Below are 25,661 nucleotides of genomic sequence, written 5' to 3' on the forward strand. Positions count from 1 at the left end.
AATTGAAAGTCCAGAAATAGACCCATCCACAAATGAACACAGAGTGAGGTAAAGAAATGCATTTCAAACTAAAGCAAATAGGAAATGTAGCTGGTTACCTTTTGGGCAAGGGACTTGGTGTGGGAGGATAGTGAGTGAGAGAGGTGCTGGGTTTTTTTTTTTTTGGCCATGCTGTGAGGCTTGCGGGATCTTAGTTCCCCACCAGGGATTGAACCCGGGCCCTCGGCAGTGAAAGCACAGAATCCTAACCACCTAACCGCCAGGGAATTCCCTGATTTTTCATTTTGTATCTTTCAGGATGGCTTGACTTTTCCAACCCTACTATGTATTCTTCTTTTTTTTTTTAATGTCAGCAAATTTTATGTCAGTATATGTTATCTAGAGATTTTGATTCCTCTTGGGTTTTCTCCTTTGTACTTCTCTGTTTAAAGGGAAATCTAATAAGTGTTATAAAACTAATAATAAAATGATATATAACAAACTGTTGAGCCCAGGGGAGGGCTCTCACCTTTTATGTCATACATTTCCATGACATTTGGACTACTCTGCTTCCTCCTACTCCTCTTTTTTTAAAATTACAAAAAAAATTTTTTTAATTTTTAGATTACAAGTATGACTTTCAAAATCAAGAAGAGAGGAAATGAATTTTGAACAAAATAAACAAACCAGTGCAGAAGTGATGGATTACTCACTAAACAGGACTGGACAACTGGCTCACCATTTGGAAAAAATAAAGTTAGATTCCTACCTTACACCGAAATAAACCTCAGATGGCTTAAAGATTTAAATGTTGGAAGTTAAACCAGAAAAGAATTCTAATCCATATACAATTTTAGGATAGGCAATAATTTTCTAAGACAATGTCAAACGAACAGATTGATGAATATGACAACAAAAATATGTCGGGTTTCTTTCCATCAAAACAAAATAAAGGTCAAACTGCTGCAAAAAAAAAAAAAAACCAAGATAGCTACGTAACAAAGAATCAAGAGTTTCAATATATAAAGAGCTCTTACAAAAATTCCCACCCATAATTTTTTTTTTTTTTTTTTAACCTAAGCCAAGAATAGAGGGAATCTGACCACAGCGAAACCTGAGTTTCCTGGGGCAGGTGGGGACGGCAGGTGGAGGTGGGGACGGTAAGGCTGAGCCAGAGGGTTCCTTCTGATGGGAACAGGGAGAGCTCAGTGGAGCAACTCTGGGGCCAGGTTGGGTGCCCTCCATGTGGCAGGGGTTCCCTGCGCACCCTGGCATCCACAGTCCTATCTGGCGCCAGCTTCTTCTCCAGCCCAGCCTGCCACACACCTGCCCCGCCCAGCACATCTAACATTTCCCCCTTCCTTCACACACATCAGGCACTTCCCATTTCCATGACTTTTGCAAATGCTGGCGCCTTTGTCTGGATCATCCCTCTCTCATCTCTATCGGAAAAATACACCCAACGGCTCCCTGAAGTCTCAGCTCAATGTGCCCCGTCCTGCATAATTATCTTTGATCCACCCAGCCTCCCAGGGGTCTCGCTTCAGGCTCCTGCAGCACCAGCCCATCATTCCATCCACCGAATCGTGCTTTTCTGCTTACCTGTCCTGGTCCCCTGCTAGATGACAGGGGTCTCCCCGGGCTCCCGCTCCGCGACTCCGGGTCTGCCGTGGGGCAGGTGTTCAGCTAATAATGCACGAACAGATGAATCGTACCACGGGTACAGAGCAGAGCACTTGACCTGACACGCCCCACGCTAGGTTAGTTGAGCTTCAGGGTAAGTCATTTCCTAAAACAGAACAACTTTATTAACAATAGGGACACAGATCCTTTGACTATTATGTAATTATACACAATTATATAACACATTAAAAATACATTGAAAGAGAGGTGCCTAGTTACAGTTAGAGCAAAAGAAAGACACCCACCAAGGGGAACGCACTTGAGCTACTGAAAGCCATTGCTGAGTCCGACAATCATGGCTTCATACCAGATCTATGCCAGGCTCCCCCTTCCCCTTGAGATACCCATGGTCTCGGGGCAGGGTGGCCGAGGGGAGAGAAAGAGCTATGATAGTGACACGCCCAAGTTTTGTGGTGTCACAGGAAGGAAGTGCTGTCTGTGCGCGTGGGATGATTACAGCTCTCAGGGTAGACATGGGGGACCGTGTGACGCTCAAGGTCCCCAACAGTGTGCGTTATGGTAATGGTACTGGGACGTGAGCTCACAAGGGCGGAGGTTTTTGTCTATTTGTCCACTGCTGAATGTCCAGCATCTGGAACACCATCTGGCGCAGACTAGACCTTCAGTAAATATCTGTTGACTGAATGACGGGAGATAGTCCTGGCACAGTGTCTGGAGATGGCGCCGAAGTCACCTCTGGGTCTCCCTCTGCTGAATCCTACTGAGTTAGATCACGGGGCTGTTTTCGCTGGAGGCTCAGCCTGCAGAGAACCCAGCTCGGAGGGAGCAGGGGGCAGGCTGGATCTGGGGCGGGGGAGCAGGGGGGAGGCGGAGGCACCTTCAGAGTTTGACAAGGAGGCTCGCAGGGGGCCCGGGTGCCTGCAGCTGGGGGCAAGGACCACAAAGGCAGGCGGGCAAAGGGTGGAAGGAGCTCAGAGGGGGCAGCTCCAGGGACTTGGCCTGGGCAACAGAAGCTGGCAGGATGCTCTACCAGCCCCACGGCCCGGGCCCGGAGATAAAACACACAGAGAGGGCACCAGGCTCTGAGGGATCAATAAAGGGGACTTGCCTCCAGGCTCTGAGCACCGTAACAAGAACTTGAACTCAGGGCTCAAAAACATTAGGTTCATCCCGTTGGCGAGCGGCAGAGCCAGGACTCAACCTCACGTCTTTATAATTCGAGAGCCTGACCTTTCTTCACTCTGCTAAAAAAAAAAGCAAGGCCACTGGCACAAGGCGAGCGTGGAGCCTGAGGCCAGAGCCAGGCTTTGGTCTGGGTCAGCATCGCACCAGACCTGGGGGCAGAGCCACGGGGTGTTCTGGGGACAGGGCCAGACCAGGGCTGGGGGTCGGAGTGGCTTTCTGGGCTCTGAGACAGTAACCCAGGGTTGGTGCAGGGCCTGCTGGCGCTCCCACTCCGCCCTCCATCCCTGGCCCCGCCTGACCTTCCTCCCCGGGGGTGAGGAACAGAACGGAGTGGGCCTGGCCCTTATCCTGGAGGAGCTGCAGCTGCTCCTGCAGCCCCATCCCAGCACACAAAGGCGCCTTCTTTCCCAGCATGAGGTCTTGATTTCATGTTGCCCTGAGTCCAAAAGCTCCTCTGAAGGAAGTGGTTCCCTCCCAAGGGGTGTGTGTGTGTGTGTGTGTGTGCGCGCGCACGTGTGTGCGTGTGCGTGTGTGTGCGCGCGCGTGTGTGTGTGTGTGTGCTGGGTGTGAGGGAGCTGGGTCATCAGGGTGGTCAGACCCTCTCCCTCCTCCTAGGTGTGGCCTGGAACTTCTCAATATGCATCCTTTGTGTGTATGCACGTGCATATGTGTGTGTGCGGGTCTGTATGTGTGAACACGTTTGAGCACGTCTCTGCAGTGTCTGTACATGTGCCTGTGCATATTTCTGTATACACAGCACATGCCTGTCCATGTCTGCATGCCTATGGAGCTGTGTAACCAAGTCCGTAACCAAGTACTTTTGGGGGTGTGTGTGTGTGTTTCATGTGTGTCTACACAAGACACTTGGGAGCAGGCCCCCATCTCTGCTGCCCCTGGCCATGCCTCCCCACCCTCACCTCCGCCCTGAACGTGTGCAAGCCTCCTCCCCACCCGCAAGCCCGCCTCTGCGTTTGTCTGGGAACCACCTGGCCCCTTTCAGCTCCAGGAGGAAGACAGGTTAGTACAGCTTGGCTTGTCCCATACATACTTTCCCAGTTCCCTGGATCCCAGCCGAACTCTATAAAAAGGCTCTTGGGGAATAGCCGAACAGGAAGGTAGAGACCCTGCCGAGGGGCCTCAGGACCCCCACTCCAAGCCCCAGGAGGAAATGGAAGCATCAGTCAACGGAGCTTCAGCCAGAGAGAGGGCCTCGAGTCTTGAGGCTGAGCCTAGACTGAGGACCCTCCACCTGCAGAGAGAGGGACACATCATCTCAGGGCAGCAGAGCTGGCAGGGACCCCAGGAATCCCACTGAGTGCAGAGAAGGAGAGACCCAGAGAGGTGCGCTGGGCCATTCAGAAACTGAGTCCCTTCCGAGAATCCTGCTGCCCCCGGAGACCCTTCTGTGGATAAACTCTGGGCCCTCCCACCCTCAGGGAGGTGGGCACTGCTCCCGCTCTCTCTCGGCCTTGCAGGGAGGCTCCGTGGCCTGGCTGTGCTCTCTGCTCTTGGCCTGCAGAGAGCTCACAGCCGCCGGGCTCCAAGTCGGTCAGTGGGCGTTCGAGCAGCCCCCACATCACAGGGAGGGGTTTACTCAGCACCCTCTTGACTTGGGGTGCGGGGCCCTTGGGCTGCTTCCTCCCAGCCCCTCAGAGCACAGTGGGCGGATGGGCTTTCTGCACTGCTCTCCCCCCACCGATACCCAGGCCCCATCCTCTATCGGCGCAGGGCTCTGGCTGGTGTCCTGGGTGTTGGGAGGAGGGGTGTCCAATGGGGGCAAGAAGGTCTGACCCCAAGTGAAGCCTGGGGCACAGGCGACAGCCACTCTCACTGTCAGTGCATGGGGACGTGTTGCTGCTGCTGGGGGTGCCACAGCCACGCGGGAAGGGCAGCCCCACGGGCCCCCAGGGAGAAGGCCAGAGGTCTGCGGGGCTGACATCGCGTCCTGCTGCCGAGAGCCAGCTGGGCTCCAGGAGCTTCCCCGCCGGTCCCCACTGACAGACCCTCCTCTTGCCCTCAGGAATCTTTTTCTAGATGGGGCGAGGGGCGGTATGGGACGCTTTGCTCTTACCTGTCCCATTGTGTCCAGGCCAGGGGCTGCTTGTGAAAGTCAAAAGACAAGAGGAGATTCTTTTCTTTTCTTTTTCTTTTTCTTTTCTTTTTCCTTTCCTTTCCTTTCCTTTCCTTTTCTTTTTCTGCTCATTGTCATATCAAATCCCTGAGAAATGAGCACAGACCCGCTGACTGGCTTAGCACGAAAGGGAGGGGAGCCAGAGGGCGCAAAGAATAGTCGAGAACCCAAAATCACAAGGTCAGATTTGAAGAACGTTGCACCCCCACAGTCGAATGGGCAGAGACAGTGCCACTTTGGATGGATGTCTTATCTCCCAGCTCCTGCTGCTTACGAGGCTGGGGTGCCGGGGCCAGCGGAGCCAGGGGGCGGGCAGTGGACCATGGCTGCTCCCTGGGCCTGTTCGGGATGGTGGGCCGTGTACTGAGAGCGCAGCTCCAAACCCTCCCATACCCCCGTCCACGGTGGGGGGCTGCGTCTGCATCCCCTCCCTGAATGGAGGTTAATCATCTCCAACTTGTCTAGGGAAAGGAAGGAAGTGGCCACAGGAGCTCAGCTGGCGGGAACTCCTCACCAGGCCCCCCGCCCTCCAGCTGTCTCTCAGATGCACACGCACGCCAGGAGGACAGGTTGAGGGCCCTTTCCCTAGGGACACACAGCTTGCTTCCCGATGGGGAGATTCGACAAGGGACCGCTGTGAGAGTTGGAGGGTCTCCCAACTGTGGGCCCGGGGACTGGGCTTGGGGGCTTTCCTCAGGCCCCTATGATCCACCTGAGAGGCCTGCACATCCCCCCACCCCAGTCCCCCCGAAGGCATTCACTGGGGATTTGGCAGCCCCCCTGGCTCTTTGCCAGCCTGGAACGTTTGGGATCTGTGAATGGAAAAGCCTGGATCAGAGCTGGAGTGGGGATGGGGGAAGGGGTGGGCGGTGGGACCGGGATCTTGCTCTCCTGGTCGGGCCTCCTCTCGGTCAGAGCCAGGACTGAGGCTTAACACCTCTCCAGTCTCCTCTCATCACTGCCTGCCAGCTTGGCTTGGACCCCTCCCCCATCCTGCTCTCCTCCCCCACTCACACCTGCAAGGTGGCCGCAGGTGAGATCACGCACCCAGCCAGGACCCTAGCTCCAGGGGCCCAGTGATGAGACTGAGGAGATTTCGCATGGCTGCTTCAGTCCAGGGGGTGGGAGTGGGTCCCATCAGATGTTGGCAGGTCCCCAGGGTCGCCCCATGTGAGACTGCACTGCCTTCCTGGACCTTCGGGGTGGGGGGAGCTCAGTCCTCCGGGGGCTGCTAGCTGCCAGCACTGCACCGACGTGAACTCCGGAGCCTCTCCTCGTGTCCTGCTTCTGAGAGCCAGCTGAACACCCCAGTGGGGGACAGGATAGTCACCTCCCTTAAAACACATCCTGATTCTGCTTTCTCACATGTCACCTGGGGGCTGTATCGGGAGCCTGACAGCGCCCATGGCTCTGCCATCGCTCAGGTAGCAGACTTGTTCCCAGTGCCCTGGATCCAGCCTGTCAATAGACATTTGTCTGCCCCTGGAGTTTCTGAAAATCTGAACTTATTGCATACACTTAAAAATCTGGAGATTCTATACAAATATCTGAATTTCCATCCTCTGTTGAAAAACAATCACGGTATCGGGCAACACAGAGCCCCAATTCCTCTCTGGTACCAACTGGCTGCAGCTGGTAGCCGCTGCCCCTTAGTCAGGGCAAGAGGTTTCCAGTTGGTCTTACGTTTAAGTCTTAAATCTTAAATTTATTGCCTTAACTCTGGCCTGTGTCACTCATGTATGTCACCTGCCTCACCTGGGAGGCATGCGAGTTTACGAACACTGCAATATATTGAATAAAAGGGCCCATGAGCCACTGAGGTCTCCCCAGAGGGACGCATACCTGTTTCTTAGTTCTCCTTGGGCATGGCCATTCAGGTCGGGAAACACGCCCACAGCTCTCTGTTTTTTCCATCACTGTGAAAAACACCCAGCACGGCTCTCTTCACCCAAGACTCATCCTCCCAAAAAAGGATGGAGGCGGATGGGGCTTGACTTATTCTAGGTAAACCCTTGGCACAGCTTTAAAACTCCTTTCTACACTTTTGCCCACTTGCATTGATGTCAAACTTACTAGGAAGTCATTAGCCGAATTGCCCATCTTCCTCCCCTGAAAACTGCGGCACTTCCTCCCTCCCGTGCCCTCCCCCCGTCATCGCCCACATCTGCGCCCCAGCAGATGCTCCCCATGCACGATCCATGCTGGCCGGCAGGAGCCTTGGATCCATTCAGTGTCTCACGTCCCTCTGCCTGGTGCTGAGTCAGGAGAGGGCAACGTCCGGCAGATTCGGTAGTTCTGTGGGTCAGTCCTGTCCCCCAACCAGACTCTGAGGCCCCCAGCAGCAGGGTGGTGCCTGATCTGATCTGTGTCCGGAGCACAGCCCAGCCTGCCGCACAGCAGGACGGGCCGGAAGTCCCCAGGCAGTGTCCTAGGGCCCCGTGCCTTTGGGAGGCCAGTTCACCAGCTCTCTGTCACAAGAGGGTCGAGCTGGCCGTGGGCTGGGGCCCTTTGAGGTGTGCCGGCTGCCCTTAGTCACAACGTGGGAGGGTGTGTGACGGGAACTCACTTGTCCCTGCAGAGACTTGGTCCCAGCTGCTCTTTCCTGTTTCCGCTGAACTCGGCTTCCAGGATGTGGCTGCCAGTGAGCCTTGGCCAGGGCACCCGCCGGCGGCTCCCAGCCACTGCTGCCTTGCACTCAGCTCCCCGCATCTGGCCTTCCTGTTGCCTGAGCTCCAGGTGGGACCACGACCCAAGCTGGCTCGTCCGCCAGGCCCATCTTCAGCCCACACTGCAGAGAGTCAGCCCACAGCCCCTGACGGAGGACTGTCCTGGGGGCCCCTTCCCACGGCGTGGGTGGTTTTGCATTCTGGTCCTTAACCCACATCGTGTGTCTCCCTCTGCCTGTGTCCTCCGAACACGTGTCTTCCTGCCCTTGTTGGGTCCTTTCTCTAAAAATTCCTTCTCTATCGCTGGCAGCTTCACATCTGTCCTCTGGCTTCCTTCTTCTTTGCCCCAAATAGGACATGGCGTGGAGGAGAGAGAGGGCAGGACAGGCGGTTCTGACTTTTCCTCTGAAGTGAAAGGATGCCCTGGGGGTTTGGAGGCGGAAACTCGAGACAGGCCCCAAGTCCAGCACTTCTTTGAAGTCTGTTTTATCTCAGAAGTAGATGTCACTCTTCTATACTAGTGTATGGTTCATATTTATACAAAACCACGTTTGAATTAATATAAAAATACTTTAAGTGACTTGGTTTTTGCACTGAATCTGTGAATACAACGGATGCTCCAGGACAGGCGTCTGCAAGCTTTTTCTGTAAAGGGCCACAGCTTTACAGGCCACGTGGCTCTGGAACAGCCATTCAAGCCCGCTGTGTGGGGTGGAGCCAGCCCTGGACAGTACGTAAAGGAACGTGGCTGTGCTCTAAGGAAACCTCGTGGTCTCTGAAACCTGAATTTGGTATGCTTTTCATGGGTCGTGAAATAGTATTCTTTTGACTTTTCCATTATTAAAAAACATAAAAGCCCATTCTTGGCATGTGGGCTGTACCAAACCAGGCGAATGGGCTGTGTGCTCTAGGAAGACTGGGAGGGGCCTGCGCTTTTGGATTCAGACGCCCCTCTAGGTTGCTGTCCTTCCACTCACGGTGCCACTGGAGGAGGTGACAACCACCTGGGCCTCGTCCTCGTCTGGGGAACACGTTTCGGATGAGATCATGGGCGTCGAGGCCTGGCACAGTGGGCCGCAGAGCAGGCAGAGGGAGGTGGTGCTGGGGACCCTTAGCAGACGTGAGGCTGGGCCTCGCGGGGGAGGGGAGGAAGGTCACCAGGGCCTGGTGGGTGCAGACGGCACCCTAGGGTGAGAGGCGAGCAGTTTTCACACTAAAAAGCCAGACCGAAGCTCTCGCAGTTGGGGTTTCTGGTCCTGCTTTCCAGGTCCTTAGTCAAAGCTTGGGCTGAAATGAGGCTCTGGCCTTTGGAGATGGTCTGTTTGCAAGTTGCCTCAGCCAAAAAAAAAAAAAAAAAAAAAAAAAAGTACAGTTTGGGAATTCCCTGGCGGTCCAGTGGTCAGGACTCCTCGCTTTCACTGCCGAGGGCATGGGTTCAATCCCTGGTTGGGGAACTACCCGCAAGCCAAGTTGCCTCTCTCCTCTTAGCCTCAGAGGACTCCTCCCCTCCCCCCAGGCCCTTCTGGCTAAGCAGTTACACAACCCCCTGCCAGCCTTCTTTTCCACCTTCTAAGGCTGGATGCCTCCCCTTGGACCCAGGCTGGGAAGTCCAAGCACCCAGACGCCATGACCGCCCCCAGGCTCGCACAGCAGGATGGGAAGGAAATGCCTTCTTTCCTGGGTGACCTGGCTCCTCTGGCCTCAGGGCTGGCCACTGTAGCCAGGGGGCCGCACGGGCCAGATCAGCCCCTCTCCCCTTGCTCATCATCCCTGTGTACTGCTGTTTTACAAAGTTGCACTGAGGGTTAGCCTCTCCTCCACGCCTCAGACTAGATGCCCACCCTGACTCCATTATTGGCCAGTTTATGGCTCTGGAATTGGTTTCGCTGTGTCCCCAAATCCCTTGCCATTTATCAGCTGGGTGATTGGGTGTTACTTAGCCTCTCTGGGCCTCAGTTCTCTCATCTGTAAAATGGGTGTAACCTCAGTGTTACTGTGGGGATTGGGAATATGGCCATAAAGCACAAGCCCCACTCAAAGAAGTTCCTAGTAAATGTGCATCATTACATTAAGGGACCGGAGAACACAGGATGCCTGGTCCCTTAGTGGTTTGAAATCTAGATAAACCAAAAACACCTTAGCATAATTACCTACCAGATATTGCATGGGATATACGTGTACCAAGAATATTAGTTTATCTGAAATTAAAATGTAACTGGGTGTCTTTTTTCCCCTAAATCTGGCAACCCTACCCCAACGGAGGCTACACAGACCCGGGAGCTGCCCTGTCCCCCAGCCCCACAATAGTCTCCTCACCCCTTTAGTTCACTCTGATCAACGGGCTTGTGTGAAAAGGCCCCTTCTTGGGCTTCCCTGGTGGCGCAGTGGTTGAGAGTCCGCCTGCCGATGCAGGGGACGTGGGTTCGTGTCCTGGTCCGGGAAGATCCCATGTGCCGCGGAGCGGCTGGGCCCATGAGCCATGGCCGCTGAGCCTGAGTGTCCGGAGCCTGTGCTCTGCAACGGGAGAGGCCACAACAGTGAGAGGCCCGCGTACCCCCCAAAAAAAAAAAAAGGCCCCTTCTTTCCTGTGTGTAGGGTCATAGGGACAGAGGCAGTCAGAAAACCTGTTTCCTGCAGGTGCTTTGAGTCCAACCACAGATCTACTCTGTACTTGCCTCAGGGCTTGGAGCAAGATTCTCCTCACCCTTAATTCCCCTGCTACACCCCTAATTTAACTATCTTGTCGTTCCGGGACTGGCAACCCTCACCTCCCCAGCTATTTAAAAGGAGTAAAGGTACATGACTCAAATATAACAAGCAGTTGCACGCACTTGACATTTATCATTTCCATCAACCCCATCAACAACCCTATAGGTTCAAGTTATAATTAGCCCTGTTCTACAGAGGAAACTGAAGCTTAGAGAAGGTGGGAATGCTGCTCCTGCCTCGGCCAGGGGAACCACAGCTCTTCCAGGGCCTCCACTCTCCTCCCCCCGCCCCCATCCTAGTTGCTCCCTTTGTCCTTTTGACCTTGGGAGCTCGGGACACCAGGATGGGCTTCCACAGCACCAACTTCAGTCATTTCCAAACGCATCGCGGGGAACGCCTTCCTCATAGGAGCCGGTACTTTATTCATCCCTTTCCCTCATTTCCTATCTTACCCCACGGATACCCCGCTGAGCGTGGATTACGAGGGTGGTCACGATGCCGGCCACTTGGTAGCACAAGCCGTGTGTCCTGAGGACCTGCCTGCACGCTCCTGTCCCTCGGAGACTGGGTTTTGAGTAGCCACGGTCCAGAACCCAGGTGATAGTCACTGAGCTGGCTGAACCCCACTGCTGACCTGAGAAAGAGGTCCTTTTGTGGTTTCTAGACCCGGCAAATGAACAGTAATTCTTGCAAGAAACCATTTTAAGGTATAAATGAATAGAGCATAAGGTTTTCCAGAGGGTATGACACAACTGTTCCATGTTTCCCGGTGCCAATTTTCCCGAGCGTAATTCAGTCAGAGCTGGTCTCTGAGGCTGAGGGGTCCCAGACTAAGTATCACAAAGGTTGGAGTGTCCTGGCCTCAGGGTGGTGGGGTTGGGGGGTTGTCTATCCCAGCTCTGTTCTCTGTGGTTGAGATAGCTTTGCAGCCTCTCCGTTGGCTTTCGTGAGGCAGACTGGACGCCAGCATCCCTCTACCCAGCAACCAAGATGCTCTGAGGACAAATGAGGTCACTTATGGTAAACACGCACGAAACATGAAAACACTAGCTCAACGTACATGACGAATTGTACTCTCCCACCCTCATACGAGGAGGTAGACTCTACTGGGGCAGGCTTGGAGGTCAAGAGTGAAACCAAGACTCTTTACTACTTCTACCCAGGAGGGCTCCACAAATCTAAAGATCTACAAAGCAAACTGTAGCAGAGGTCCGTCAGGCCTTCTGGAACCATGGCCCACCCATGCTCCAGGCTGTCCATCCACCACCTGTTGGTACCAGCAAGAGACCCAGCAAGGGCGAGGCTGGTGGGGCTCCTCAGGCTCAGCCTCACCGAGACTCTGGCACTTCCCTGCCAGCCTCACTGATACCTCCTGACACAGCGACCCAAAGCTGAGGATCACGAAGTTCTCACAAGCCGCAAGAACTTCGGCTACTGAGAGGCATTTCTGTGTTTTGGGGCCTGTTCCAACCCACAGAGGTTCCCTCTTGAAGCCCCAGGTGTGTGACCTGAGGTGGGGCCCATGAAATGGGGCTTAAGAGAGTGGAGGCATCAGCTGCGAGCGTTCAGGCCCCAAGTCTGGGGAGCAGGTGCGGTGCTGCACCCCCTTCTACGGCATCTGTTTTAACTCGGTGTTCTGGTAGCTCAAGAGATAAATCAAGCCAACCCTCATGAATGATATTTAACAAGCCCCCAACAGGGTGCCCGGCATAACCTGGGCACCTAGGAAAGACAGTGGGTTCCTGTGTGCATATGATGCCTTCATAAAAATGCCCAGGCAGCAAGAGACATCCAAGTGCCACTGAAGTCCTCAAATAGAAATGTGACTTTTAAACTTTTTTTTTTTTTTAAATCCAGGATCAAGACCACAGACAATTTATTATGTAAGACATGGGGTGAAGAATGATCCAGGAAGGTTATGGCTGTGAGTGACATGGAATTAGATGAAAAGGCTCAAGTTTGCTGAAGAGAGTTTAAATTTGGCTTTTGCTCTTGGAAACGTCAAAATAATCATAAGAAGCACTTATGCCTTACAGAGCAAATAATCCACAGAGTGTCATTTTCATTTTGCAAACAGGGACACAATAACAGTCAAAGAGAAGCCTAAACACCCAGAGAGTTAACATACAGGTTCGATAAGATATAACACGGGATTTAGCATGCTGGTGGGTTTTTAAATCAAATCCATATTGAACCCTGTGACCTACTGTAGGCTCTAAGTGGAACCTGGGGAAAGCAGCTTTTCCATACAAAACAACGACAACAAAGAAAACCCAGGCTCTGCTGGATGTCTATAATACTCATTTGCAGTAAGGCTTTCAAGATACATGAATTTTTATAGCATTTGTATTTTAAGGATTTAGGGCAAATACAGTTTTTTTTCTACTTGATAAAAAGAAAATTAGTACTTAAAAGGTTCAAAAAATATATCAATTGAGTGATTTTTTTTTTACATAAATAAATTATATTGATTTTCAGGATTTAACAGCTGAAAAAACCTCTTCTGCTTCCACTGGAGGCAAAACTGAACAAAATGTTAGTTAAATAGAGAGAGCAGCATTTCTAAGAAATCTGTTGTCAGCATTAGAGATCATCTATGCTACAAAGATGTCATTAAATAGAATTTGTTCAATTACTGGATTCTTTCTTCTTATATGATCAGTTTACAGAATTTCTGATTTATAACTCTGATTCATAAAACTGGGATTCCAATTTTTGAAAATACAGCTGATTGATTTTTTTTTCTTTTTCCGGCCACGATTTAACAGACTTCTTTGAGATGCTCATTTTGACATTTACATAATTTATAATCCCAAATGTATAAAAGACAATGACAAAAGCATCATAAATAAATAATGCAAACTGAAATAGTTATGTCAAATTTTTGGACCTTCTGATAAATTATAGCAAAACTGTAACAGAAAAAGTAAAAAATACAGTAAATTGTGACAACAAAAGGTGAAACTGGTACTAGTAACACTTCCAACATTTCTGACGGTCCTGCACAGCCCTGTGCCCCTGGGGACTGAACCACGAGCTTCTTTCAAGTCTCAGAGTGTGAACTGTGGGTGAAAAGTGACACCATCAGAAGGGAGGGACCACGTGGGAGGGCGAAGGAAAGCAGGTGAGGGTTGCTGGGGCCGGCGGGTGCTTGCGGGCCTGGCCTGGGCAGCTGAGGAAGAAGGGGGAATGATGTTAATTTGCAACACGGTCTCCACTAAATTGATGCTTTGGGATCTGGGTCCGACTGTAAAACATAAACCGAGTAGAGAAAAATCTGGAGAGAAGAAAAACACTTTTCACAGTCGCATTCCAAGAGGTGGTACAAACCTCAAACCCTGGCGAGTCTGAGAGTGTTGAGGGACTGTTTGCTTTGCAGGCTCCAGAAAGAGCCTGATTCTTGGCGAAGGGGAGCGTGAAGTTAGGAGCCGGGAGGCCTGGCAGTGGCCAGAGCAGTCCCTAAGAGGCCTCGGCGGGGGCACAGCTAGTCGTGTGCAGTCCTCCACCCCCATCGTCGCCGGCAACGGCTCAAGGTGTGTACAGCTCTCTCGTACTGAGAACCCCGTTAACTTGGGAGAGGGGGGATGCGTGTGTATCAAGTAATGCCCCATCAGTATTTCTTCTTGCTGCAGGTGCCTGAAAACCCACAAAGGTGTTACTACCAGTAAGGTTTCTGTTTTAGAAAGAAATGAACATACGTGGTTTCAACCATTAATTATATACTTCTGCCTATCCTACTCGTTTAGTAATCATGATAAAACTGGGAAATATTTTAACTAAAAAATATGCACCAGCACTTCTTCCTCTGTGCTTTTTGGTTCCCCAACACATTCTTCCCATTCAGCACAGCTCATGGAAAAAAGAGCTGCTCTCTGCCTCTCCTTCGGCCCTTCTTCACTGGTAAATCCCTAGACGGTTTTCCTTTGCCATTTTTCCTCCTCAAATAAGTGGGAAACTTGGAAGAGAAGGGGGCAGGGCGTGTCCCCACGTCTGCACTAACTACGATTGCTGGAATGAACGACTGGGTAACGGAGTGAGGATTCTGCGCCTCCTACACTAGGTCAACGACACTTAGCTGATGACGTGGCAAGACCCTGTGACTATTAACATCTGTTACCATAGTTCTCAGACAGGAAATCAGGTAGGTAATAGTACTTATGGAAACACAGGTTCTTATGACAGTGAAGTGAGGGAAGTAACAAACCTTGATGGGATAAGAAACTTACAAGTCATAAGAATTTCTTCAATGAAAAAGTTCTAATTGGTGACACTGTTAGAGTCTTGGGGGCCCCCTTCGCCGGCCTGTGCTGCGTGTCCTCTCTCTGGAGGCGCGGGGGCCCTGGATTCGGGGCAGCTCTGGGCACCGCCCGGCTCCCTCTCCAACCCGGGTGCAGGCTCTGGGCTGGGGTCCGGGTTGTCCCCTTTTGTTTTCTTCCTCATCCTCTTCTGGCTCTCCAGACCTACTATTTCCGAGTGTCTGGCCTGCTGCATGGCCGGCAGAGCCATGCCCATGCTGGGGGAGACAAACATTGATGGGTAAATGAGTCCGGGGGACACTCCTGGGATGAGAAACGGGTTAAAAGCCACAGGACTACTCGTAGTTATTGGAGGTTCGGCCTGATCGGAAAATGGACTAGGACCGGGCTTGTCTTCGGCTGACGTGTCCGTTTTGACATCACGGCCGCTGGGCTGGTCTTCTGCAGTCTTTTCAGCCGCCGACGTGCCACTCTTCGTTGTGCTTGACAAAGGCGCTGGCACAGCCGAGGTGCAGGTGGTGGCCATGGGGGCGTTGAGGAGCCCCCCGACCCCAAACATCTGGGGCACGGCGGCCATCCCCGGCAGCACCATGGGCAGCATGCTCAACGTGCTCTTGACCTCTTCGCCCGTGGGCATCGCTGCAAAGCTGGCCGGGAACCCCACCAGCCCCGTGAGGGGGATGCTGGGCATGTTTCTCATGTTCTGAAGTCCGACCAGGTCCATCCCGGCGATCAGGCCGTTCATGAAGAGAGGCCCCATCCCGGAGGGGGAGTCCGCCACGAGGGCGGGAGCCTTCAGGAGCTCGCTCCGGGGCCGCCTGCCCCTCCGGCGGGGGCCTGAGTCTCGGAGAACAGGCTCAGGAAGGGTGTGATTGAACTTGTTTTCCGGGAGAAACCCCTGAAAAAGGACGAAGAGACACAAGATGCTGAAGGTTACTGGATGGCGGGTGAGCAGCTGGGGGCTCCTCACCGGCCTTTCCTGTCCGCCTGCCCACCCTGAGCTGCACAGCTCTGTGCCCCAAGGGCCTCTCCCTTGAGGCTGAGAGCCTGAAACCACCGAGTCGCTTCCACTGTGCTCACGGTAGAGGGGCGCCTGCCCTGCGGAGTGGCTGCCGGAGCACTGGGAGCTGCAACCAGCCAGAGACCTCAAGTCTTAGTCGAGACTTTTTTTTATCGAGGGATAACTGACATAATATTACAGTAGTTTCATGTGTAAAATACAGAAAAGGACAACTTCATGAGTTTCCGTGTCATCCTTGCACAGGGCTGTGCCAGTCTTCTCTGCTTCACCCTGATCTGAGCGCGTGTGCTGCCGAGGCTGGCGGTCGGGACCTGAGGCTGCGACCCCTCGGCCAGACCCCACATTCGCCTCCCTCCTGACACAGGGCGGTTTTTAACTGAAGCCACAAAGCAGGGCAGGAGGATGGGGCTTGGGAGCAGGAAGATCTCAGTCCTGACCTAAGCCCCCAGCTGTGGGGGGAGAGAGGACAATGGCACCTAAGTCAGATCCTCAGAAGACGCCACAGGTCTCTGCTTAAGAGGCAGTCACAGCGGCAGGTGAGTGGGCGACACGGGTCAAGCTCTCAGCGGGCTGCGTGCACGTGTGCACATCTGCCCCGACATGAGGAGTGGCTCAGATGCGCTGCTCCTCTCGGTAGTGAGGGTCTCAGCAGTGAGGGAAACTGGCCGTCGGAGGTGCTAACGAAGGGGGTGGTGATACGGAAGAGCGGCAGGGCTCTCGGCTCTCTGCTCTTTTTGGCAGTAACACGAAACAAGCATCTGCCCTGTGTCGGGCGCTGGGCGACGGGCTCTGTGTGTAGGATCTCAGTTCGTCACCACGCCCACCCTACGAGTCGCTACTACTGCTACAGCCATTTTACAGGGAGTTCAGAGATTCATACACATGTGAAAAACGTGCACTTGAATGTTCCCAAGTCCCCAGGAATAATGCTATTTTTGAGGTCTTGTATTTGTCCTTCGAAGAATTTCCCAAAGAATATTAAAGAAAAACCAGGTCATCATGGGCAAAAAGCTTTACGATGGTGAACTTTGTTTGAGGAGAAAAGTCTTCTCAAAAGGCCTTGCTTTAGAAAAGCAGAAGAGGGAATTCCCTGGCAATCCAGTGGTTGGGACTCTGCACTTTCACTGCCGAGGGCCTGGGTTTGATCCCTGGTTGAGAAGGAATGAAGATCCCACAAGCCGCACAGCGTGGCCAAAAAAAAAAAAAAGAAAAGCAGAAGAGGGAGAAACCTCTGGAACCGTTGTGTTTAGTCACCTTTCTTTCTCACAAATCAAGAAGGGCAGGATATGCCCCCAGGGCACAGTTGGTGAGTGACAGAGGCAGCAAGAACCCAGGCCCTGTGGCCCTAGCCCACCTGATTCTCACACGTGACCAGCCACTGACACTTTGAAAGCTGGTTTGTCCTCAGCTGCTGCTTGGGTCTGGGGATGATGCCTGGGGAGCTATTCCTGCTGGTTCCTGTCTCTAAAGAGAGACGGTTGGATGTGATGGACGGAGCCAGGCTAAAAGTATCATTTCTCACTGGTTTATCTTGAGCCCATCAGTGCAGATTGCCTCACTCTGGAGACCACAGCCTCAGGCCCCTGCTGGGACGCCCATCTCAGCCCAGGGCCTGGCCACGGTAACCACCACTCGATTAACAGGCTTTCCAAGACCTGTTCCCTGTAGCCCAGCCACAGCCGAGAGCCAGGGGAAGGTCCCAGCTGTGTCTTTTCCCTTTATGCTCCCAAATGCTCATCCTCACCCTCCTCATTACTCTCCAGTGGGAGGGCCTGTTCAATCTTAGAAGCCTTTCTGTTGGGAAGAAAAGGAACCTCGAACTTGATGAATAACGCTTCCATCTTCTTTTCAAACAATCTGCTATATATAAAGCAGACGTTCTTTAACATGCTTTACTTTGAGCTCATCAGGGCATCTGGGGCTGGAGAGCTCACTGCGGGCAACCTGCATCCTGCAGGACCTTTGGTCCCTGTGGCCTTGCTCACCAAGTTCAAGTCGCACTCCTCAGGTACCAGGATGTCCCCACCCTTGTTGGGAACCACTGATATAGACAACGCTGGGCCCTTTCAGAACCGGGAACTTGCCCAGAAGGCCCAGGCTGGCTGCCTGCCCCGCTTCAGAGCGGGGGAGCAGCAGCAGAAAGGCCCGGCTGAGGAGAGCAGTGCTTCATCCCCTGCACAGTGAGGCGAGCCGGCAGAGGAAGTCGGCCCCACCTCTTCCTGCGGGTGCAAGCATCACCCTAGCCAGCCCATGGCTGCCCACCCAGGGCCGACACCCCTCCCAGCAGCTTGGCGACCACACACCGCGGGCAAGGCGGGCTTTGGCAGCTCTCCTTCTTGGTAATTACACCCTGGGAACTGACCTGCTTCCTCTTCCTGGGGAGGGTGTGGGGAGGGCAAGGAGAGGCAGAGAAGAAGGGGCAGACGCTCAGCAACGCTGCAGGCGTGGATGACCGCACGGGCACTCCAACCCTAGAACATCTTTCTTCACCAATACACGGCAGCATTTATTCCAAAGCCTGCGTGTTCCAGCTCTAAAACTTAACTCCTGGGCGGAGGCAGAGAAGGAGGTGGTGACCAAAACCTACTACTCCTCCCAGGAAGGTGAGTGGGCTCGGCCAACAAACATTCCCTGAGTGGAAAGAGGCCTAACAACCAAACGCAGTATGAGGACCCTGGTTTAAAAGTCCTAAAAACAAAACAAAGCAAAACAGAAACTAGCCCTGAAAGACATTTCTGGGACAAGTGGGGTAATCAGAATATGGGCTAGCTACAACATATTACTAATAATGACGTGTGTGATGGTGGTAATAGTGATGGGGGAAAACATTCTCAGGAGACACATGCTTAAGTATTTAGGGGTGACATGGCATCTCTGCAATTTACTGTCAAATGAATGGCTCAGGAAGAAACAAGCCAAAAAAACCCCCACTACACACAAGTATGTAAAACAAACATAACTTCACATATAAAATAAGAGGCATGTGCATGTGCGTACACACATTTAATGATGAGCGACCACTATGTACCGGGCGGGCATCCCTTTTTTTTTTTTGGGCTGTGTCGGATCTTTAGTTGCAGCACGTGGGATCTTCGTTGCGGTGCTCGGGTTTCTCTCTAGTTGCAGCGCTCGGGCTTCTCTCTAGTTGTGGCGTGTGGGTTTCCTCTCTCTAATTGTGGCACGTGGGCTCCAGGGGACATGGGTTCTATAGTTTGAGGCACGTGGGCTCTCTAGTTGAGGCGTGTGGCCTCAGTAGTTGTAGCGCATAGGCTTAGTTGCCCTGTGGCACATGGGATCTTAGTTCCCCGACCAGGGATCGAACCCGGTCCCCTGCATTGCAGGACAGATTCTTTACCACTGGGCCACCACGGAAGTCCCCCAGGGGGCATTCTTAAAGCTGAGTCCCGCGGCCTGACCGCAGCCTGTGTGATGCTGTCTGTGGGGCTTGGCTGCACACATGGCAGAAAAGGCTAAAGGCAGGAAGAAGTTCCTTGCGGGATCTGAATGTGTTTCTAGGAGAAATGGTAAGGTGTCTAGGGGATGGACACAGAGGGCAGCACACCCCAGAGGCTCCGGTCCCAAGGACCAGGCAGACGCGTGCTTTCTGTTCAGGCCTTACTGTAGGCAAAGGACCCCAAGGCAGGGCCTGAGTTCATTTAACAAAGGAGGGAAAGCACACCTCTGGTAAGAGGCTGGCTCATAAGGACAGCTCAGAAATGAGTTTTCTGGCAGGGGGTCAGTGTCTGCAGGGGAGTGATGAACGTTAATTTCCAAAGAATGTGAGGGAAATTGTTAGACATGTAGAAAGAAATGAGAAAGTCAAGGGGGAAACCACGTCCTTAAACCAAGAGGTCAGAGACTCCACCAAGTAAGGACTGGGGTTGTCTCCTGACAAAAGGAGAGCGAGGGGCCGAGAGAGACAGAGGGATGAGAACCGATGCGGAATCAGTCTGTACAGCACGAGCGGGTCTAAGGTGTGGGTTCCAGAGGATAAAGCAAGAGAGGGGGGCAAAGGGCAGCTTTTCCAACGCGACAAACCTTCTAACAAGCAGTGGGCGCCAGCCATCCTCCCCGGTGGCCACAGCAGCCTGTGGGGATGAGCGAGGGCAGTGTTTGTCGGGCTGCTGGAGGAATGACCCTCCAGGCGACCAAATCAGAAACAAGCTCCTTGGGAACATTAACGAGCAGGAAATGACTAGGGTGGGTGGTCTCTTGGAATTAAAAAAAGAAACAGCATCCAGGAAATCCCCCTAAGAAGGGAATTCATACCCAGGAAAGCCGTAGCTGGCAGAGCGCTAAGGAAGGCGTTCAGGAGAGCCTGCCAGTTCAGAGGACAACCCGGGGAAGGGCAGAGCCCCATGAGGATCCTCAGAAGCGCCCTATTTGGGCAGAGCGCACTTTGAGGAGGTTAAAAGCACATTTGTGTATCATTTGCCCAAGCTCAACACATTTTCAGGTTGAAATGTTACCGCCCCCTAGAGGTTACGAGTTTTCTATTCCAAATTTGTACTCATCTGTAAACTATAATTAACTCAGATTCGTTCCACTACAAGTATCTGCAGATGTCTTTGAAGTCGCTTCCAGGCTCATGATTCTATAATAGGAAGAGGGCAATGCTTGGAGTCAGCTGTTTTTCATTGCCAGCGAGGATGGAATAGGAGGAAATGTATTAAATGGTAGCCAGAAAAACTTTGATTGGAAAATGAAAATTTCCAGTAATGAAGTTCGTTAAACGCTGGAAACAGACTCCTGATAAGGGTTAAAAGGTATTTTTTCCTGAACGGTCTAAAATGGGGGCGGTGGGGGGAGCGCGGGGCAGGGGGAGCGGGTTGGGAATCAGGCTTTGGGAATGGTTTAAGTACAGACTTAACCCAAAAGTTTCGGACGTAAAGGTTGAAAACAAACGACCACGGAGGCCATGCTGCTGGTGAAAACACCCCAACACCACTTATCACTGCTTATCACCCTCCTGTGCAGCTCCTGGTCCCCCTGGTAAGGTCGCCTGGCTACCGCCTTCCCCTGCTGGAGCTTTCTCTCTGAGTCTGTAAGGCCGGGCTCCACCGCGAGGTCCGTATTCCTTACCCTCAGGCCTGGCTCCTTGGGGACGGCAGGAACCCTCTCTTCCCCACTCAGGGAGTTGACGTCTAATTTTCCAGTATCCTTACAGCGTGGCCTCCTCTGCTTGGGTTTGTCTGAAAAATTCTAGGAGGTAAATGGAAACCAACATTACAAAACATTCTGCCACAGATTCTTCTGATGAGGGTGGTGCCTCTCAGCTGGTTTTGCTATTTTCTCGCTCGTGGCCCTCTGCACAGGACCCGTCAGGTTAGGCTGAAGGGACAGTCCCTTGGCCCTCAGCCAGGCTCTGTCCTTGAAGCCACAGTGTTTCTGCAGCAAGCCGGAAGACAAGTCTCCGGGGGGGGCCCCTGGCCCTCCAGACCAGAGCACCTGGCTGACCCACCAGTTTCCCAGGGCACCGCTTAATCCCTCCGCTTCCCCCTGATCACTGTCTCGGATTCCCTCTTCACTGCTCCCTACTTGGCGGGCTTCGTCTGTCTCTGGAGGGTGTGCATCTGTGCATGCATCCTTCTCCTTTCCTTGGGAGCTTTCTCCTGCCACGTCTTACTAATGAGATGTACCCAGGACAAAGGTGGTGGTGGGGTTGACGAGCAAACGAGAAACAAAAAAACCAAGAGAAGATTTCGGCGCTCAGGCGCCCTCTCCTCCAGGTTCTTAGTGTGGAGGACTGAGGGCAGAGGCAGTAAGGGGAACTGAGGAAAAGTTCCCGAGCAGTAACTGAAACTAACCCATCACCTCAAAGTGGCGATGCAGTAACTTGAAAAGAATACACAGGAACATTTCCACAAAGTGGCAGCGCTTATGCAACGTAAAGAATTCTCTGTGAGCTCATGAACGTTGACCATTTGGGGGAAGGGAGGGCTGAGCTTGGGCAAGTTCTGTCCTCGTAAGATTTCCACGTCTACTTTCCGGCATGGCATTCTGATCTGGCTGTAATTTCTGTTACTGGAAAACGTAACCAGAATTTAAACTGTTTTTCTCCACTTTACAATGATGTCCTCAGTGGACACCGACTTCTCTCAGGCTTCCTGGTCCTCCTGGGCCCCCCTCAGCATCTTCGCGTCAGAGACGGCACCGACACACACTCACCGCGCCAAAGCCAGGGACCTCGAGGGGGCAGTCTGCCTGCTGCCGCAGCCAGTCCAGCAGGCTCTTGCTGGGAATGGCCTTCTCGGCCTGGCTGCCGGCTACCGGGGCCGGCTCCGGGGTCGAAGTGGCAGGCACTGGCCCTTCAGGAGGGTGTGAGGTGCTCAGGGGGGCCGGCCCTGGGTCTTCGTGGACCTCCTGGACAAAGGGAAGACAAGTACGTGCAGTTCATCACGACAGAATGAAAACTAGTTTCTCAGAGGAAAACACATATGGTGCTGTTTGCATCTTCCCGCCAGAACATGACTCTGCCTGTGCCTGACTGCGAAGCCCCACAGAAGCTCTGACGTGTTGGGCGTTCCCTCCACCCGACGGCTCCTCTCCCCTCTCGTCTCCGCGGTAGACTTCCGTACCGTCCTGTCTGCTCAGGTTCCCTCTTGCCGCACCATCAGTGACAGTCCCGGCGACACTGGCCACCCCGCCCCTCTCCCCCGTAGCACTCGTCACAGGTTTTCCCACAACAGAAAGTACCATGCTGCAGCTGCCTTACCTAGTTCTCTCTCAGCACTGCCAAAGCCTGTCTTACTCATCTCTGTATTCCCAATGCCTATATGGGGTCTGCTGATAAAGTACAATGTCAGTGCTGAATAAATATCTGCATAATAAATTTTTCAAAATACTCTGAGGCCAAGGAAAAAGGTTTCACTTCTTCCATTGGAATTCTACAATCATTATAGGAAAACTGGCTTTGCACCTCTAAAAAATGGGACAACCTTCTTATAGACTTGGAGGATTGGACAGGGCAAGAACCTGCCATTTCAGCTTCCCAAATCATATACAGAGTCTAAGAGGGAAACATATACCAAGCGGAAAGTCTAAGAGGGAAACCTATACCAAGTGATACAGCAGAGCTCTCTGGCTCTAGAGAACCAAGTCCTTGGTTTGGTTCCCTGATCTGCCATTTACCACCTGGATAATCTTGGGCAAATTATTTAACGCTTGTAAGCCTCAGTTTGCTCATCTCCAAAATGGGAATAGTAACAACACCTTCACAGGGTTTTTGTGAAAATCACACAGAACAATCATGTAAAACCCTGAATGCAGTGCCTGGCAAAGGCACTCAGTAAGTACTGTTCATTATTACTCCTTTTCAAGTAAGGAAACATGAAACGTGATTCCTGTTTCGGAGCTCAAAATTCAATAGATGGGAAAAATCAAAATACAAAAAGAGAAGTCAGTGGTCTTCGACACATTAAACAAAGTCTGAGGGGACTCCTCTGGACCAGGTGTGCAGTTTCTGCCCTTTTCTGTTGTTTACAAGGATCTCTGAGCTGAGAACACCTTAGTGTGACCTCAGGAAGCCTCACAGCGACCCTCTGTGGTAGAAGCTGCAGCCCCCTCTTTACAGAGGAGCAAAGGGGGGTGGCTCAAGGTGGCCAGCAGCTCAAGCAGCAGAGCCAGGATTAATGTTCAGGACGTCCTGACTCCCAAATCCCAGCTCCTGGAAAGCCCACTGACCTGGAACAACGTTGTTGCAAACACAGCCCTGTTTCTGCTTTACTCTTTGGATCACCAGTGGCTCCGAGACACTGGAGGCGGGGCTGTTACTGTGTGAAATGGTGAGACCTCCTGGTTCGTTTTTCCAGGTTGCATGCAGGTTAAGGGCCCTCGATGGACTAATACCTATTTCTAAAAGAGACTGAGAGCAACTGATGACGAGAAGATAAGCAGGACAATTGAAATAGGGATAAAAGATCCATAATCAAAAAGCGTTGTGTCTGAGGAAAAAGGGTTTGTCGCTCAGTGTACAGAGGTCAGTGTTTGTACTTAGTGGCTCATATACCCACCAAGATCCCCGCCTGGAGTGTCGGCTCCTTCAGAAAGATGAGGTCCACGCCTCCGTCTACATGCTTCCGCCTCCCTCTCCGCCTCCTGGTGGCAGCGTCATCTCTCCTGAGGCTTCCGTTGACGATCTGTCCAGTCACTGGGTGGATCAGGCCGGCTTGCAGAATCCCAGACAAGTCCATGCCAAGGGCTCCTTGAAGTGAACCGATAGCCCCAATCTTAGGGGTGCTGGCGCTCACTGGGAAAGGGGATGTGGCCCCTGGGGACCCCTCCGATGGGCAGGAGAGGTCTATCGCTGACTCTCCGTGCCAGCCGTTGAGGACGATGGGGGGGTGCCCGTGGGTGGCGGGGAACTGCTCCAGGCCCCGGGTCTTTGCGTCCCTCTCCACCTCGAACTCATAAGGACGCCTGTGCTTCTGTTCCTCCTTTGTGAATACCGAAGCCAAGAAGCTCTCCTGCGAACACACACATGTGGCAAGAGAGGTTTGAACGCCACCTCTGTGGCTGAACGCCAGCTCTTTCTAGGCCCCATTTCCTTGGGGCTAGTAATCACCTTCTCAGAACTTCTTCTAACTCAAACCTTCTCAAACTTTACTACTAAATCACCTGGACAGCTTGTTAGAATGCAGATTCAACCTCAGCGGGCCTGAGATTCTCTGCATTTCTAACAAGTTCCCAGATGCTGTGAAAGCTGCTAGTCCATGAACTATACACCTGGAATTGCAAGATCATAGTTTAGGGAATCTCAGCCTCAGCTGTACACCAGAATCAACTGGGAAGTTAAAAAAAAAAAAAAGAAAAAAAAGCCAATATCGAGTCTACACCCTGGACCAATTCAGTCAGAATCTGGAGCTTCTCAAGATCCCCAGCGGAGTCCAGTGTGCAGCTGAGAGTGAGAGCTAGTGTGCCAATAACCACGTGTCCTTAAACTTGACCTCTGAGTTTATAAACCACAAATAAAACTCATGCCTGCTTTGACTCCCCTCCTTTCTATCTGCTGCCACCGTTCTCAGTCCTCAAGTGTTGAACATCCCGATCTGTTCACGCCTCCCCTTCCTCATATAGTCATCAGTCATCATGACATGCCAGCCAACTCCCCCCCTTTCTTTGGAGCCACTCTGCCACTAAGCTGGTCTAGAACTTATCTCTTCCTCAGATGCCCACCTGCCTCCCAGCCCTGGAGGCACAGCCCCTCCCTGACCCCCATCTCCCATGAAGCTGCACACCACTCCCGTTGAGCTGCAAACACACTTTCATCACGCACTTTCCTGCTCCAAAACTACAGCCTCTGCTGCCTACAGGATAAAATCCAGATTCCTCAATGAACACTAATGGCTTGACCCCAAAAAAAAGAAAGAAAAAAATTCCTATCCACTCAGTATTTGTTGAATAAATGACTCAATTAAGAAGTGCAAAGCGTCCTCCTCCTTTGTTTCAAGGTCAAGAACATTCTTACAGCCTCACCTTCTGCATCTGGGCCACCAACGCTGCGCCACTGCTGAAGACATGTTCTGATGCCTCTGGCTCTGAAAGGCTGCTGCGGGGACCAGCGCCGCTGGTTAACACGGGGGTGGGCAGCGCGGCCGAGGGCTCATACTGCTGGTTGGAGGGCCACTTCCCCTTTAACACCACATGGCAGATGTTATCCAGGCGGTTAATTATCACGCGATCCTATAAAAAAGAACAAAAGCTCTGAGGAATAAGTACCAAGTTACCCAAATTCACAAAACCCCTGAAATCAAGTGGCAAGTTTTTTAACCAGAAGGAACTGATTAGAAAAGGGCGCACACAAATGGACTCACTTTACAAGTCTTAAAAGAAATGGTATCGGGCTTCCCTGGTGGCGTAGTGGTTGGGAGTCTGCCTCCCGATGCAGGGGACGTGGGTTCGTGCCCCGGTCCGGGAGGATCCCACATGCCGCGGAGCGGCTGGCCCCGTGGGCCGTGGCCGCTGGGCCTGCGCGTTCGGAGCCTGTGCTCCGCGTACCGCAAAAAAAAAAAAAAAAAAAAAAAAAGCAATGGTATCGTCTAGACAACGAAGATTAAAAGCCACAGCGCTGT

The 25,661-nt window shown here is 52.5% G+C and overlaps 1 protein-coding gene across 3 annotated transcripts in view; it reads right to left on the bottom strand.

Annotated features, from left to right (window-relative positions):
• Positions 1-13,823: 13,823 nt before the first annotated feature.
• CHD6 (chromodomain helicase DNA binding protein 6) overlaps positions 13,824-25,661 on the bottom strand; it is a 211,663-nt gene continuing 199,825 nt past the window's right edge. For all 3 annotated transcript variants that reach the window (XM_082857422.1, XM_082857423.1, XM_082857421.1), the window contains 5 exons: positions 25,066-25,272; positions 23,604-24,056; positions 21,760-21,954; positions 20,674-20,793; positions 13,824-15,468 (listed from right to left, as the gene is read on the bottom strand). In XM_082857422.1, the coding sequence (XP_082713548.1) occupies positions 14,572-15,468; positions 20,674-20,793; positions 21,760-21,954; positions 23,604-24,056; positions 25,066-25,272 (1,872 nt within the window). In that variant the 3' untranslated portion in view covers positions 13,824-14,571. The remainder of the gene's footprint in view (positions 15,469-20,673; positions 20,794-21,759; positions 21,955-23,603; positions 24,057-25,065; positions 25,273-25,661) is intronic.

This window comes from Leucopleurus acutus, assembly GCF_964270905.1.
Source record: "Leucopleurus acutus genome assembly, chromosome: 16".
Lineage (NCBI taxonomy): Eukaryota > Metazoa > Chordata > Mammalia > Artiodactyla > Delphinidae > Leucopleurus > Leucopleurus acutus.